The following is a 17,787-nucleotide window of genomic DNA, read 5'->3' on the forward strand; positions in this document are numbered from 1 at the left end:
TTATTATTATTATTATTACTACTACTACTACTACTACTACTACTACTACTAGTACTATTATTATTATTATTATTGTTATTACTATTATTATTGTTATTGTTGTTATTGTTGTGTTATTGTTATTTATAATTTATACAATTCACCTCTCTATGGTTAGACCCCGATTTTACCGGGTTATTTATTACTTCGACACTTCTGCACTTGGGAGAAGACATCAATCTTTTAGTCATGTCAAGTACACCCCTTCCCCTTTCATTTTGCTTATTAGAATTTTGTATTAGATATTCATTTTGCATTTTCTTTTTAGCTATTTGTTAGTTTCACTGCATTTGGTATTTTATTTAATCTTTTTTCAAATGATTAGTTGTGACATGATTTAATACTACTACTACTACTACTATTGTTGTTGTTGTTGTTATTTTATTGTCATTTATAATTTATACAATTAACCTCCATTTAATTCAACCTCAGTCTTACCGGGTTATTTATTACTTCGACAATCTTGCACTTGGAAAAAGACATCAATCTTTTGGTTGTGTCAATTGTATTTAACAATAGATAAATGGACATCCATCTAAAATATTAACTATATATGTTTAACAACTCATTGGATTGATAATGAGTGGAATTTACATAAAAGGATTCTCAATTTTTGTCAAGTTTCCAATCATATGGGTGAGACAATTGGTCAAGTTATTAAGAATTTCATGTTAGAGCGGGGGATTAATAAAGTTTTAACTGTTGCAGTCAATAATACAAGCTTTAATAATGGAACTATTTTCTTTTTAAAAATTATGATGAAAGTTTGGCCAAATAATATATTGTAAAATGAGCATTTACATGTTAGCTGTTGTACATACATTATAAACCTTATTGTGTCTGAAAGCTTGAAAAAGATTAATGTTTCAGTTATTAAAATTTTAAATACTATTAGGTTTGTGAGATCTTCACCTTCGAGATAACTAGTATTTAAGAAGTGTGTAGAAAATTTACATATAAAGTGCAAAAAATCATTGTGTTTAGATGTTGCAACTTAATGAAATTCAACTTATCTTATCTTAGAAGCTGTTCAAAAGTTTGAAAAGGTTTTTATGAGGTTAGGTGAAAATGAACCTAGGTATATGAATTACGTTTTGGAGGTTGATTCAAAAGGGAATAAAAAGAACACAGGGCCACCTAGGTTGGAGGATTGGGAAAATACTAAAACTTTGGTAAAGTTCTTAAAAAAAATTTACATGGTTATATTGAGATTTTACGGCTCATTACATATCACATCAAATTATTTCTTCAATGAATTTATTTACATTCATACAAACTTGTTGCAATTATGTAAAAATAAAGATAATCTTTTAAGTGGAATGGTGATGAATATGATGTTAAAGTTTAAGAAGTATTGGGGTTGTGAAGCAAATCAGAATTTTTTGTTATATGAGGCTAATGTCTTAAATCCACATTTCAAGTCAAAATATGTCAAATTTTGTTTTGGTGACTTGTATGATTATGACAAAGCACAATTGCTAACAAATAAGGTGAAAGATACTTTGGTGAGCTTATATATATTTTATTTGAAAAATAATGAAGTGGTGGATAATAATAGACATAAATAAGATGTTAATACTATTGATGATATAGAGGTAAATGTTAACATTTTAGCTCGATTCAAAACAAGAGGAGGATAGTGTAGAAAATAAAAATGAGGTTGAAAGGTATTTGATTGATGGTTATGAGGATCCGAATGATGATAAGTTATATATTTTGGGTTGGTGGAAGAGTAATGCTTCAAAATATAAGACACTTTCAAAGGTGACATAACACATGTTCTAGCTATTTATATATCCACAATAGCTTATGAATTAGTTGTTAACACAGATAGTCGTATGCTTAATCAATTTTGAAGTTTTCTATCTCTAACAACAGTTTAAACACTTATTTGCTGTCAAAATTGGTTGCATCATAGATCAATTTTAACTGATATTAGAACCTAGATAAATTATTTTAAAACCTGTGAAAACCTTGAAGAGACATGTAATTTTTTTTATAAACTTGCACCTTTTATTTTGTGATTTATTAATTAAAGTGTTTTCAATTATCTAACATGTCTATTTTTTTATTTTGAAGAATTTGGTGAAAAGTTACATCTATAAAACAGATGATAATTAGTTTAAAGTCAGTTTGATGGTAAAATACTAATTTTTTATTTTTATATCTTCTAATTTAATTTATTATGTTATAATTCTAGATCTTGAATTTTAGATTTTAATGTCAATGGTATTAAGGAATCAAAGTGCAATGTTCTTGATATGTTTTTTGATTGGGATGATATATACAATGAAGATTTATATTTTTTGTATGAAGTGTTTTATGATAAGGTTAATTGTTGTTTTTTTAAGCCCTTGAAGTGTTTTATGATAAGGTTAATTGTTATTTTTTTAAGCTCTTTTAAAGGCAATGCTTTGTAATTTAAATTTTAACTTGGTGCGTGTATTATTTGAACTTTGATGTAGGAGTTTACTCCAAACAAAAGATATATTAGGAAGCCTTGCAGCATATTGAACACAATATTAATACTAATAATGTAATATAAATGAATATTTAGTGTTAAAATAATTAAATATATTATAAAATCAAGTAATAAAATTAGATAATACTATAAATCATGACTTTATCATGTGAGAAGTCTATAAAATAATGGGTAATTACAAATAATTAAATAAATTTCATTGCAGGAAACTTAAATATACAAGTTATTTGAATAACTCATTTCGTTTGTTTTATTAATTTTATATTGGTTTTTAATTAATTCAATTATTTGATTAATTTACTTAATTATGGATAAAAACATAATTATACCTTTTTTTTAATTAAAAATACGCTGAGAGCCGGAGAAGGGAGCTGCTCGAGTGCTCGTCTCCATTATTAAATGATTAATTATTTATCACCAAATAAATAATTACGAAGATACGTTTTCTCTAGGAGTTGCTGGGCAACTGGATGTGGCCATGTGACATTGAAAAAAATAAAAAATATTTATATCCTGTAGAGATTGCTTTGCAGATAGTTTATTTATCTTGCCGGCTTGAATACAGTTAATTGCCTTCAGTGCTATAAAAAAAAAAAGTATATACTGTTATTAAAAATATATTAAAATTATTTTTTTATTATTTTTTTTAAATTTATTTTTAATATTAATATATTAAAATAATTTAAAAACACAAAAAAATTAATAATTTAAAACTAAAAAATATCAATTTTTAAAAAAATAAACGGTAAAACCACGTAAGGTCACATCAGCTAGCACCAGAGAACCCTCTGCATCCCAACTTCATCACTGCATAATTAAGAGGTGACATCCGATATGGGAATGCAATACGTGTCACCAGCACCACCTAGGAATTGATCCCGAGTTAAGAAAATTATTAATTGTTTTTATTTTTTAAATTTAAATCTTAAAACAAGTTGTTATAAAATATATTTTTCGAATACATCAAATAAAGTGCACAAGGTGGCGTATTTAACGTTTTTACAATCATTTAAAAAAAATAATTTTATTAATATAAAAATATATTTATTGTAAAAACTAAAAATGCACCACAACCCTAGAACAACCCAATAATCTTACCATAAAATTATCCTCACATGCATCTCGTTCCTGTCCTCCTTCTTTTTTCTTTTTTTTTTATTAATATAAATATTCGGCTAACTTGCATGAACTATGATTAATTTTATAACTCATTAAATATCTGGAAGCCCAGTAAACAAGTCTTTAATCTTTAAATGTATGAAAGAGAGCACTCTACTTCCACGCCATCAGACACAAGCCAACCCAATTAAAGAGTAAAAAGAAAGCAGCAGCTCTAGTTGAAGAAAAAAGGAAAAAGAAAATGGGTATTGTAGAAGAAGCTCATAACGTGAAGATCTTGGGGTCAGGAGAGCGAGTGATAGTTTTGGCTCATGGGTTTGGGACGGATCAGTCTGTATGGAAGCACTTGATTCCACACATCGTTGATGAGTACAAAGTTATTCTGTATGATAACATGGGTGCTGGAACTACAAACCCAGATTACTTTGACTTCAATCGGTACTCATCTCTTGAAGGTTATGCTTATGATTTGCTTGCCATTTTAGAGGAGTTAAAAGTTGAGTCTTGTATTCTTGTCGCTCACTCTGTTTCTTGCATTATTGGTGCTATTGCCTCTATCAGTCGCCCTGATCTCTTTTCAAAAATTGTCATGCTTTCTGCTTCTCCAAGGTATGTTCCTCGAAGACTTTTTAATCATTGATCATTTTTTTTTTGTTTCTTCGTAATTGCTACTACTTTTAATTTTAATCACAAAAAAAGAAGACGCGCCTATCTAAAGTAGTCTGCCTAGATTTAATTTCGTTAAATCACTTTACCTGCTATTGTAGCGGTGTTTGATTGTTATGCATCCGTTCATTTATGGATTATACTGCCCAGTTTTACTTCTTTAATATTCGTTGCTAACTTGCTATGGATCGCTCTCTTGTTTTTCATTCTTTATATTTTACCAAGTATCAGTTAATTTTAAAATTAATAAATTATTAGTTTAGGTAGTTGAAAGAGGAGTTGTTTATGATGATTTTATATTATATTTTTCGTGGTTGGATTTGTGGGCTTTTCGCCAGCACTTTCCTCTTTGCAAATTAGGTATCTGTTTCTGTACCACAATCACACTGCAAAAAAAACGAAATCGATTGTGAAATTTTGGCCTGTCAATTTTCTTCTCATCAGGTATTTGAATGATGTTGATTACTATGGAGGATTTGAGCAAGAAGATTTAGACCAATTATTTGAAGCGATGCAAAACAATTATAAAGCATGGTGTTCAGGTTTTGCCCCACTAGCCGTGGGTGGAGACATGGATTCTGTAGCGGTGCAGGAATTCAGCCGCACCCTCTTCAATATGAGGCCAGACATTGCCCTTAGCGTGGCACAAACCATCTTCCAAAGTGACATGAGGTCAATCCTGCATATGGTCACAGTGCCCTGCCACATTCTGCAGAGCATGAAGGACTTGGCAGTGCCTGTGGTTGCTGCTGAATATTTGCACCAAAATCTTGGTGGTGAATCAATTGTTGAAGTCATGTCATCGGATGGTCATCTGCCTCAGTTGAGCTCTCCGGATATTGTGATCCCTGTGCTTTTAAAGCACATTCGTTACAATATTGCTTCATGATTACTTCTGTATTGTAAACCTCTTCTCTCCCTGCTAAATGGGTTTGCTTTTTTTATGTTAGACTGTTAATTAGGAAGTTGGTGAATGGTTGTAGGAAGATTATAAGGTGATTATTGTTTCGGGTTAGAAGAGATGAAAATAGCTAGGGTAGAGGGGATAAGACGAAACAAGAGATGAAGAAGTTGTTTTTGGTAATGGTATAAAAGATGGAATGAATGTTTCTATATTCTATTTAAGTTAAAATAAATTATAAGAATAAAAAACTGTTTAACCCTTGACATGTATTACCATCATATTAGTCCTTTTTGGAAATCCACCATTACAAGGCCTTGAATTTGAAAAGATGTGCTCTCAAAAGCCTTGATAGTTATTGATGTTATAGTTCATCTCTGATCGAAGCATAGAACTCATATAATGGTAAGAGGCATGATGTTCAAAGACAAACCATTATCAATGAAGCTTATGCGAATGTAGCAATCATTCACCATGTTCTCCACACAAAGTGGACGCTTATGGTTGGTCTTCTCTATATAACAATTAGCAATGATGAAGCGCACACCGTTATCTTTCTTTTTAACCATTTTTTTCTACCAGATGGTAGTAAAACACGAGTCATATTGTTCCTGGAAAATATGGGCATTACAATTGCTAGGTGGCTTCCGTATTAAAGCTCAAGAGATTGATAAAATTGCAAAAATATGGAGTCTTTAGTAAAGATTATACGATGAAGATATCAATATTGTCTACCTTTTCCACATACGACATGTCATTGCTAACAACAATTTAATAGACTTGCATTCCAAACTCATTTTCCTCATCTTAGCTAGGGCATAAGCAGTACCATATACTTGGTTGTTAAATTGATTCTAATATTTGGTAAAGGATCCTTCTCTTTCTTATTTAGTTTTTTCATTGAAACATGAGTTTATTCACCCACATGAGCTCAATGACTTGATCAACCATCCAATAATCCAATAATGCATAACTTTATACATAATACAATCAAGATTTAATGGAAAAATCAATTTTAAGAGTGTTAGACACTTCTTATTTTTTTATCAAGTTGTTCATCTAGTTAAATAATATTTACTAAAAGACTCCCCTTAGTAGCTCTAACACTAGGTTTGAAGTAATTTCTTCTAGAAATAACGGTGAAGTTATTAATTTGACAAGTGTTTTCATTAAGTTAGCAAATATAAGTAAGTTAGTTTGTGTCTTATATTTTATATATATGCCTTAAATACAGTAAAGAACCAAGAGTCAAGTTTAGAGGGGGTGAACAAACCTTGATGAGAACTTATGGAGAAATAAAAACTTGAGATGACTTGATAAGAAAATATATATAAAAATGAAAAATCAAGAATTAATGAAAAAATCAATCTTAAGAGTGTTAGTTTAACAACCACACTTCTTATTCTTTTATCAGGTTGCTCATTTAGTTAAATGATGTTTACTAAAAGACTCCTCTTGGTACCTCTAACACTAGGTTTGAAGTAATTTCTTCTAGAAATGACAGTGGAGTTATTAATTTGACAAGTGTTTTCTTTTAAGGCTTTGTTTGTTTGTAAGAGTTGTTTTCTTTTGGAAAATGAATTCCGGGGAAAGTGAATTCCTAAAAAGTAAATTACTTTTCGATGTTTTAATTTGACAAGTGTTTTCTTTTAAGGCTCCGTTTGTTTGTAAGAGTTGTTTATTTTTGGAAAATAAATTCCGGGGAAAGTGAATTCCAGGGAAAATAAATTCCTGAAAAGTAAATTATTTTCCGATGTTTGGCAATGTTATAGAAAATGAACTGGAAAATAATTTATTAATATTTTATTTTTCTCAAGTTTATTAAAATAATAAGGAATAAATCTTACAATTTGACTGAAAAATATTTTTCATTGACCAAAAAGTGTTTTCCGTTGACCAGAAAGAATTTTCCATTTACTGGAAAGTGTTTTTCGTTTACCAACTTTCCTCATAGCAAACAAACACAAAAAAGTTTGGAAAGTGATTTCCCAGAAACTATTTTCGGGGAAACAAACATGGCCTAAGTTAGAAAATATAATTAAATGCAAGTTTTCTTTGTGTCTTATATTTTATATATATGCTTTAAATACACTAAAGAACCAAGAGACAAACTTTGATGAGAACTTATTGAGAAATAAAAACTTAAGATAACTTGATAAGAAATATATATATATATATATAAATGATGAATTTGTAAGATAGAAGTATATGATAATAAAGTAAGAGTTCAGGGCATACAAAGATTAAACAATAATTTTATTTTGGAATCAACTAATAATCTTTTTAAAGATTAAGGTACAATCTTTTACAACCACTTGTTATAATGCCAAACGCTCTCTAACTAAAATGTACCTTACATCTCTTTTTTCATCTTTTATAAATAATAACACTTAACACTTCACCAAAGAGGAAATAATATAACTTAAGCTCAGATAATAAAATGAACAGTATTTTCAAGTTTAGCTTTGTTTAAATTATACAAGTTTTTTTTATTTTTCTTTTTTTTATATATTTTTTGCTCTTTTATCTTGCATAGGCTTCACACTCTTCTCTTACACACTCATTACAAACCTTATAAAATATGGTTCACTAAGTATATTTATAGGTGTAAAGGAAAACTATCCTTTAAAGAATATTCATATAAATAAGGAATTCTTTGTTAGAAAGGATCCTTTCTATAATGATTTAGCCATTGTAGATAGTCTTCACTTTTTTTTTAATATGACTTTCTCTATATAAAAGTAGTCATTGTAGAGAGTTTGTTCAAGAAAGAAACTAGCTGTAGAGAATTCATTAAAGGAATTAGTTATCGTAGATAATATTCATTTCATTGAAAATATTCATTAAAAATTTTCACTCAATACCAAAAAAGAAATTATTGTAACTAATTAATCTAAGTAAACATTAACTACTAGAAATAATTTTTTCTTATTAAAGAGCTATTTGTTAGGAAAGAGTCCTTCTTAAAACAGAAGTAACTATTGCATAAAATCTTACCAAAATGTGCTAGATTTTGTCAAAATTCATGTAGACCAGTTATGGGACTCAATTTAGCTAATTATGTGTCTATTCAACCAATTCCATTTTATTTTGCTAATTTTTATAGAAAGAATGATAGGTCAACTAATCTCAAGGCTCTATTAAATAATTTTTACTTTTATTCAGCTACTTTTTACTTCTTTACTTCATAAATTTTGTATAATTAAACTCCAAGCATAAATAATTTTTAAGACCATTATTTAATGTCACAAAGTTTGAATTAATCCATTTTCATTAAATTGACAAACTTGCTCATTATGTGCTTGAATAATATTTATTAACATCACAACACCTAAGCACAATATTAGTAAAACTAAGTTTTTTGTTATCATTAAAATTACAACTATTATGGTCATGATCACTTAGGTCTTACACAACTTAATAATTTTTTTATTATTAAAATCTTCTTTAATGTCTAGGAATCTTTTTACAAAAACCATTAAATGTACTTCAGTAAACCTTTACAGAGCTTTGATGTTCTTTCCTCAACTCAAACATCATCACCCTCTCATAGCTGAAGAATAACTTCTTAATAAATAGCTTACATAAATTTATCCATGCTTGTATAGAGTTAGGTATCAAATTCCAATACTAGATAATGTTTTTTAAAGTAAAGATGTTGTTAGTGAACACAACCTCTTAACTCCATGAAAACCCCTCTATATGCGCAAGAGGGTGGTGTTTATGATAGACACCCTCATCAAATGATAAAAATAATGATCACACATCATATAATTAAGTAAATGAGTCACCACCTAGGATTAATTGAATATTTCTATTTTAATTTTTTTAATTATTTATATATAGGTAGAATTAAATTCGTGAAAGCCCATTTAGAACAATTAAATGAAGAAATTTACTTTAAAGAGGTTATGTACATATTTCAAGAAAGAAGAGAAGGAGAAAAGTGAAAGTTTTTATTGTAAGAATAGCAAATTTTCATACCAAAAATTTAAGGAACATATCTTGGTAAATTAGAAATAACTTTCTCTATATATATCCAAAATCTTGGTGTGAGAAGAAAGCTAAAACGAATTTCTTCAACTTTAATGGTAATGAATTTCTCATAGAAAAATCATTATAATAGCAAAAATAGAGCTCAAAGTAACGAGTCATGATATACTAGTTTTGAAAAGAAAATCAAGAAAGAAATAAAGGGATATTTTTTACCATAGAAAAAGAAGGAGATTAAAGGTAAAAACCATGATGAAAGTTGATAAAAAAGAAGGGATTTTTTTTTTTACCATTAAAACCAAAGAAGGATAGGAAGAGAGAACCAGAAGAAACCAAATGTTGTCATGGAGTTTTTTGTCAAACTATTCCCAGTAAAAAAAATATTCTTCTACTTAATTTTTCTTTTTGTATTCTAATAAAAGTACGGTTTATTTCGGATTCAGTATGAACTAAAGTTATTTTTCTTGGGTTTTGATGCAATCTACTTTTGATTACACAATTCAAATTCCAAGTTATTTTATTTTCAATTTCTTTCATGTTAAGTGTTTATCATTTGTCTTAATTCTTACATTTTTCTGGCCAAATATTGTTTGATCTATTGAATCATAATGAAAATAAGAGATGATTTATGATAAAACGTTTTCAGGGTTAGACACCATTAGTTGAGTGAAAGATAGAAATACTTTACCGTGATTGCTAATATAGTAGAAAAATCCAAAAAACTTAATGAATCTTCAAATAATTTAATTTATATAAAGATATGTTGAATTATTAGGTGAAAATATTTTTAATGTTGTAAGAGAGAAAACATTGAATAATTAAAAGATTTTTTAATCATCAACATAAGGATTTGAAATTTCATAACAAGGAACAATAAATTATGTAGGATTAACTATATGAAATTAAAAGCTTTAGATTTATTTTTATTATCTCTACAACCTTAAGGTTTATTCTCTATTACTTTTAATTTACTTTTGATAAACATTTTAGTTTAATTTATGTGGTCAATTCTATAAATTTTTAGTTTGATTTCTAAATAGGAATTAATTTGATAAATTTTAATACTCAAAAGCATAATTAGTTATTGTGGGTTCAACGCTCGTTTCTTCTAATAACTTTACTACTTGTTGTGATTTTGTTCACTTGCAAATATTATTACATCATTAACAATCCAATAAAACTAATAAATGATTTACCAGAATCTAGGTAAGGGGTTAGTTACATGGAGAGAAGATTAACTCAATCAACGATATTTTATCAGCAGGCTGAGGCAAACTACAATGCACACATTAATCATAAGAAAAATCTATAGTTATAATGCATATAAAAAAAGAAGTGAAGTAAAATAAATAAATAAAAAAGTAAAATAAAATACATTCATAAGAACCTTTTCATTGAGAAGATGATGGTTTTATGACTTAGTAATAAATACAATTAAATAACACATGTAAGTAAATAGATTTCAATTAAGAAAAATGCATATATAAAAATACAATATAGAAAATTTGTTTTCAAATGTTTAATCGGTAATGAGCTATCAAAGAGAGAATCTTTAGAAAACCCAAGCTTTAAAAAGATGGGTTACAAACATACAACTCACGAGTGAACTGATTAGAGAAACATGTTTTTAGAATTAATTAATCAAAATGAGTCATTTACGAGAGGATCAATTAAACATAATATTTTAAAAAAGATCAATAAAAAATAAACCACTCATATTTAAATGAATCAAGAAATATAAGTTCTTAAATTAACTAGTTAAAACAAAATGTTTATGGTTGGATTAGTTAAATATAACATTTTTAAAATAATTGGTTGAAATAAACTGTTTATAAGTAAACAGATAAAAATAAAAAACACAAATTTTGAAATTAACTAGTTGGAATTAACATCTCATGAATGGATTAGTTAAACAGAATATTTGAAATATGATCAATTAAAAATGAATCATTAATAAGTGAACTCATAAAAAAAAACTTTTATCAAAATAATCATTAATAAGTGAACTCATAAAAAAAAAAAACTTTTATCAAAATGAACATTTTATGGATAGACTAAACATAGAATTTTAAAAAAAATTAGTAAAAACTAAAGCTTTCGTAGATGGATTAGATTAGAAAATACTAGTTTTGAAATTAATTAATAAAAACAAATTATTTATGGATTGACTAGTTAAAAACAACACTTTTCATGAAACAATAATCTTATATGGTTGCAATTCATTTTTAAATAGCCAATGTACCTATAAAATCGATAATACTTAATATTTGTTTTTTATTTTTTCTTGAAACATAAGTCTATTTATTCACAGAAGCTTTATAACTTGGTCAACTATCTAATAGTCTACCAGTGCATTGACTTTACATGTGATACAATGAAAAATTAGCGGTAGATTTAATTTTTAGAGTGGTGGCTTAACCACCAATCTTTTTATTTTTTAACCAAATCATTCATCTAGTTAAACGATGTTTACTAAAACACTCTTCTTGGTACCACTAACAGTAGGGGTGAAGTAATTTCATCTAGAAATCACAATGAAGTTATTACCTTGACAAGAGCTTTTCATTATGTTAATAAATATGGTTAAATGCAAGTTCTCTTGGTGCATATATATTCTAAAAACAATATTTTCAAAAGGATAGATAAAACATGAATCGCTTATGGGTGTAACATATGATAAAACAAAAGATCTGGAATTAATCTGTCAAAACGGATGAATGAATCAAACACGAGATTTTGAAAGAGAAGAATTGGTTGAACAAACTGCTCATGGTTGCACACTTGCACTGCACTGTTAACTCGGTGCGCGTGCCTCAGTACCGGTGGCTGCGCAGTAATTTCAGTGAGATGGTGCATTGAACATCCCACCTTGGACGTATCGATCTCATCTATCCACTTTTGATGGTTATGTACCTCACGGGCAACCACCGATGAAGATCGGCGGTGACAAAGCTTCAGCTTGGCCGTTTGGTTTTTTGGCTTTTTTAGGCTGATAATAGCGGCTTTGGTGATGGTTGGTGGTCAGGTTTTTGCAAGCAAGAGGAGGCGCTCCTTTGTTTGGTGGTCCTGAGGTGGTTGGTGGCGGGACTATGGAGAAATAGCAACCGGAATCACTATTGATGAGGAGAGAGAGAGAAGACATGGGCTTGGATTTGGTGTTGCGGGATCCATGGTAAGTATATGAGATTCCTTGGATACAACGGTCCAGATCCGTTAGATCTTATCAATGGTTCAGATCTAACTGCCTTTTAACTGATCCAATGGCTCTGACTTGTTGGGCTATGATCTGGTATGGATATGCATATATGAAATCCAACAACTGAGATTTTTGGGAGACTGGATCTAGCGGTTATGGCTTGTTTAGGCTATGATCAAATGTAGATGAGCCCTTTTTTGGTCTTTGTATCTACGGGTGAGATTCATAGAGGCTGGATCTAACAATTATGGTTTGTCTTGGCAATGACCAGGTGGTTATAAGCCCAAATCAAGTTTCTAAACCAACGACTGTGATGCAGTGAAGTTTTGGAATTGACAGCTGTGAAAAGAGACTTTCCATCGTTTCCAACCTTTTCATCCAGCTCATAAATGCCTCCCATCTTTAATGGTGGTGATGAGATGACAATCATGATGAAGCGGTCATAATAATAATGAAAAAAATAATGACGGTGATGATGATAAAAAACAGTTGTTAGATAATAATAGTGAGATGATAAAGATATTGGAGATAGTAATAAGGTGGTTTTAGATGTACTGAACAAAAAATAATAATTGAAATAGTAGGGTGATATTATAAATAAATTATTATTTGTAAAATATTTTATAAAATTTCATTAGATAAAAATATTGCCTACCAAATGAACTAAGTTTGAAGGTTGACTATAAAATATTTTTTGATGACTAGTTTTTTTTTAAATATTTTATGAAAAACAAACATATGAAAAAAAAAATTGAAATTTTTTTTGAAAACAAATACTATAAAATTTGGAAAATATTTTCCGATAAATATTTAGCAAAACAAACAGACTTAAATATATAAAACTATTCTTAAAGGTTCACCTAACAACTAAAGCTTTTGAGTTAAGATGTTTTTTAATACATAATACAAGCTTGAGAAGTGGGAGTTGGGGTAAAATACCTCTGATTAATACTTAAAAGTGCATTTTTATCAAACTTTTATATCATCATTTTGCACTAAAAGTATCAATAATTCATTAACTAGAGCATGTTTTATAATAACATGTCTAATAATATAAGACACCTTTAATTTATGGTAAATGTTCATCTTAAATGTGGGCCTATCACATAAATCAAGGGATTAATTGATGAGTTTAACTACTAAAATTACGAAGACAAAGAGAGGGCTAGGCATAGAAAAGAGATATTGATTCAATCCAAATTGAAACACCATTCAATTATTGGATCATAACTGGAGCTATAAAACTTAGATCTAGGTCTGGTTTATATGTATGAAAAGTTAAGATATATACCTAAAATTTTCATGGAGTTCAAGAATAAAAAAAGACCGTTTTCAAGTTCAAATTGTAGCAACAACGAAGAAGTTGGAATTTATCCTGCATCCCAAACAGTGTTTAGCCCATATTTCGAGTTCTAAAAGTCCAAATGCATCGATTTTTTTTGTTGGAAAACTGAGACAATTTTCCAGAATTTTCAAGAAGACTATTTATTCAAATTATGATGTTATCAATGATGTTTTGTTCAAACAAGAAGATGAAGATTGTCACCAAGTTAAAATGTGATCACCCACTCAATAATTAGTCATAAAATTAATAGTTTTGAATTTTGGCCCATAAAAGAAGGCATTTGTCATGCATTTAAGCATGTTGGTTTTCAGATCAAGATCATGTTCTTGCTCCATTTTGTTATATTTTTATAATGCTTAAGTTTTGCTTCTATTAATATCTTATTTATGTCTTTCATTTCTTTTACTATATTTATATAATCATGTTCTCCTCTTGTTTATTTATGTTTCTCTTCTTCATTATGTTTAGCTAAGTTTATTATGAAGAGAAATTTGAATGTGAAAAAAAAGTCTTTTTAGTCGAACAAGTAAGTGTCATTCTTCAGAACAATAATGCTTTAAAATATAAAGACCCTAGTTATCTTATAATTTTTTTTCTTTATTAGAGAACATAAAATTGAAAGAGCTTTACTTGATCTTGGGGCTAGTGTGAATTTACTTTCATATTCAGTTTTTTTAAAACTCAATTTAGGTGAGTTAAACCAACTTTTGTAACTCTTTTATTTGCTGATAGATCTGTAAAAGTACCTAGAGGAATAATTAAAGATGTGCTAGTACAAGTTGATAAACTCATTTATCCTATGGATTTTATTATCTTGGATTCACAACCTGTTGAAACATGTAATTCATTTCCTGTTATTTTAGGATGTCTATTTCTTGCAACTTCTATGCATTGATTAATTATAGAAATGGATTGATGAAGCTATCATTTGAAAATATGGCATTGGAGATAAATATTTTCAACATTTGCAAGCAACCTAAAGATGATAATGATTCACATAAAGCAGATATTATTGAAGAATTACTTTATGATCAATTTGAATCTACAGTGAGTAAAATAGAGTTTGATAAATATGCAGATTTGTAAATGATTTATTCTTAAGAAAAAATCAAGGACAAGAAAGGTATCGAAAATGTTGATATGGATCATTTATCAAGATTGACAATAGATTCGACATCTGACATCACACTAATCGATGATTACTTTCCTGATGAATCTTTACTTTCTCTTAGTTCAATGCCTTAGTTCACTAAAAATATTAATTTTCTTGCTTCAGGAGATTTGTCAGCTCATTAAAGTACCAAAGAAAAAAGTAAGTTTTTAAATGAAATGAAGAACTTCTATTAAGATGACCCTTACTTCTTATTCAAATATTGTTCTGATCAAATATTTAGAAGATGCATTTCAGATAATGAGGTAAGTAGTGTCATTAAACTTTGTCATTCTGAAGCATGTAGGAGTCATTTATTGTTTATTTCTATTAGCCCACCATGTTCAAAGACATACATGTGTTCTGCAAAGCTTCTCAAAAGTCAGGATTTATTTCAAAATATAAGAAATTTTTAGATAATCTTTTATTGATTTTTGAGATGTATTCTAGTAAGGATGTGCATTGTGCATTTTGATAACTTATGACCTCATTTTCATAAAGAACATGCTTAACATAGTCTTGGGAATCTGATTAAGAAAGACCATGTTTGCTAGTTTTTAAGAAAATTAGATGGGAAGCTTATCCTCGACCTATAAACGGCGTTTAAGCCATTCTTGAACGTAAAACCAAGGGAAGATATGAGTCACAATCACAACTACTTATACATACACATGTTTAAAAAACAAAATACATATATATACATACATACATATATATATATATATATATATATATATATATATATATAGAGAGAGAGAGAGAGAGAGAAACTCTAGCTAACCTATATATAAGTGCTATGATTGTATTTTTAATTTCTTATCTATAAAATCTTCTCTTCCTTCCCTTCATTTCTACCCCACCCATAAATTCAATATATATAGAAGTGTATAGAAATGACAGGTTCCTCAAGTTATCAAATAAGAAATATTTGTGATTTCAGGGGGTCTAGTCTTGGGAAAGAAAAAGAGTTTTTAGAATCAGCAAATCATCTTAACCTGGTAATAGCCGAGAGAAAGATTCATTTGGTGTAGGGCGATGCAACTTTGAGTTAATGTGGGGTGTGTCAATAACTGTATTTTTAGGAGATAGTCAAGTTTTGGGGGTCGTTCCTAAAGTTTTAGTAAAAGAAGACATCATTGGAAAAACAATTGGAGAAGAACCAAAGGTTTCCATGATGACTGATCGAATGAAAACAATGTTTAAACACGCTAATGTCTTCATTACCTTATCAAGTGGTCTGGGCACATTAGAAAAGATCTTTTATATTTCCTCTTGGGCCCAAGTTCACATTCATCATATACCCATAGGTTTGTTAAATGGTAATGGTTTTTATGATAAATTATTGTCTTTTCTTGATCATGTTATGGAATAGAATTTTCTAATATCTTTGGCACGACAAATCATAACTTTGTTTCTACTGCTGAACAACTAATTGATCAAGTGCAATCTTTTATCCCTATAATTGATTCCTCCATGAGTCTCATAAATTGGTTAACTATGGAAAATTGTAAAAAGCTTAGATTGGATTTGAGCCTTAGTTTATGAAACCTTATGTCTTTTGGTTTTATTAATAACATATTATTTTGTTATGGTATTTCTTATATTTGTTTACGTGTGTGTCAAGCTTATTAGTATTCGTTGTTTTAGGTGATGTCTTCTATACTTTATTTTTCTGCCTTAAGACATTGAGAATAATGTCTCGTTTTGGTGAAGGAGAAAGGGTAGTAATTGATATTAAAAAAAAAATTAACTAACCGTGTTTTCTATTTTATAAATCATTTGCAAAACTGTTGTTACTAGGATGGCAGAGTAAAGGAGTTCTTTTGTTAAAGTGACTCTTGAGGTGCATCTTAGTAAACATTCTTAATAAAGTTTATCAGAGTACTTCTTGAAATATTCAGGTTTATAAACTCTCACATTATTATCAATTGATTATGCTCATATACTCATTTAGCAAGTATTCTTAAACCTTTATTTTCATACACACACTTTAACATATGATTGTGGGTTGCATATTAGATTATTATATTATTTATGTTTTTTTATTAGAAGTAACAATTAAGGAAAGGGGATAGTATTTAATTTGTAAAAAAAAATTAATAATATTAATGATAATAAAAATATAGATAAATTTGGTTTTGTAGCCTTTCTAGCCTAATCAATTAAGCTCGAAATGGTGTTTTAACACCTAATACCCTAAAGTTAACTAACTTGGGAGCTATTGGCCTTATGCTTGTTACATAGGTTAAGGAGAAAAATTTATGGGAATCAAACATTGCACAACCTACATATCAGTATCTACAACTTAAGTTACTAAGCTCGTAAGAGTATCTCAACATCTAATGCTCTAAGACTAACTAGTTTTCGAGTCATTAGCCGAAAACCCATTACATGTATTTATATATTAAAAAAAGAAGATAATAATCTCAACACAAAAAAGTTAATATTAGAAAAACATTAAAATAAAATATTGTTTTCTTCCAATAAAAGCCCCATCATTTATGTTTTCATACATTGAGCACTTAAAAAAAATATTTATTAATATCTTATTTCAACAATATGAAACAAATATATAAATTTAATGAGAGTTTGTTTATCTGGATTGATTAATGAAAATTGAATGATAAATGTCTTGCTTTGTGGAACTTGCAAACTTTTTTTCTATTTTAACGCTTTGATTACTAGGGACCAGCAATAAGCTAGTTAAGGGTTGTGATTAGTACTTATAAGTTCATTTTTATTAAAGTTTTATATCATTATTTTATACTAAAAGTACCAATAACTCGTTAACTAGATCATGTTTTATAATAACATGTCTAATAATATAATATATGACACGATAAAATGATTGATGTCTTCTGCCAAGTGCAGGAGTGTCAAAGTAATAAATAACTCA

General features: G+C 28.6%; 1 protein-coding gene across 1 annotated transcript; it reads left to right on the top strand.

Annotated features, from left to right (window-relative positions):
* The first annotated feature begins 3,760 nt into the window (after window positions 1-3,760).
* On the top strand, window positions 3,761-5,470 carry LOC105112698 (probable esterase KAI2). Its single transcript, XM_011008477.1, has 2 exons — window positions 3,761-4,249; window positions 4,751-5,470. Exons 1-2 carry the CDS (start codon window positions 3,882-3,884, stop codon window positions 5,193-5,195), a joined length of 813 nt encoding a protein of 270 aa, XP_011006779.1. The 5' UTR covers window positions 3,761-3,881; the 3' UTR covers window positions 5,196-5,470.
* Window positions 5,471-17,787: the final 12,317 nt, after the last annotated feature.

The sequence above is a fragment of the Populus euphratica genome, unplaced genomic scaffold (assembly GCF_000495115.2).
Source record: "Populus euphratica unplaced genomic scaffold, PopEup_1.0 scaffold517.1, whole genome shotgun sequence".
Lineage (NCBI taxonomy): Eukaryota > Viridiplantae > Streptophyta > Magnoliopsida > Malpighiales > Salicaceae > Populus > Populus euphratica.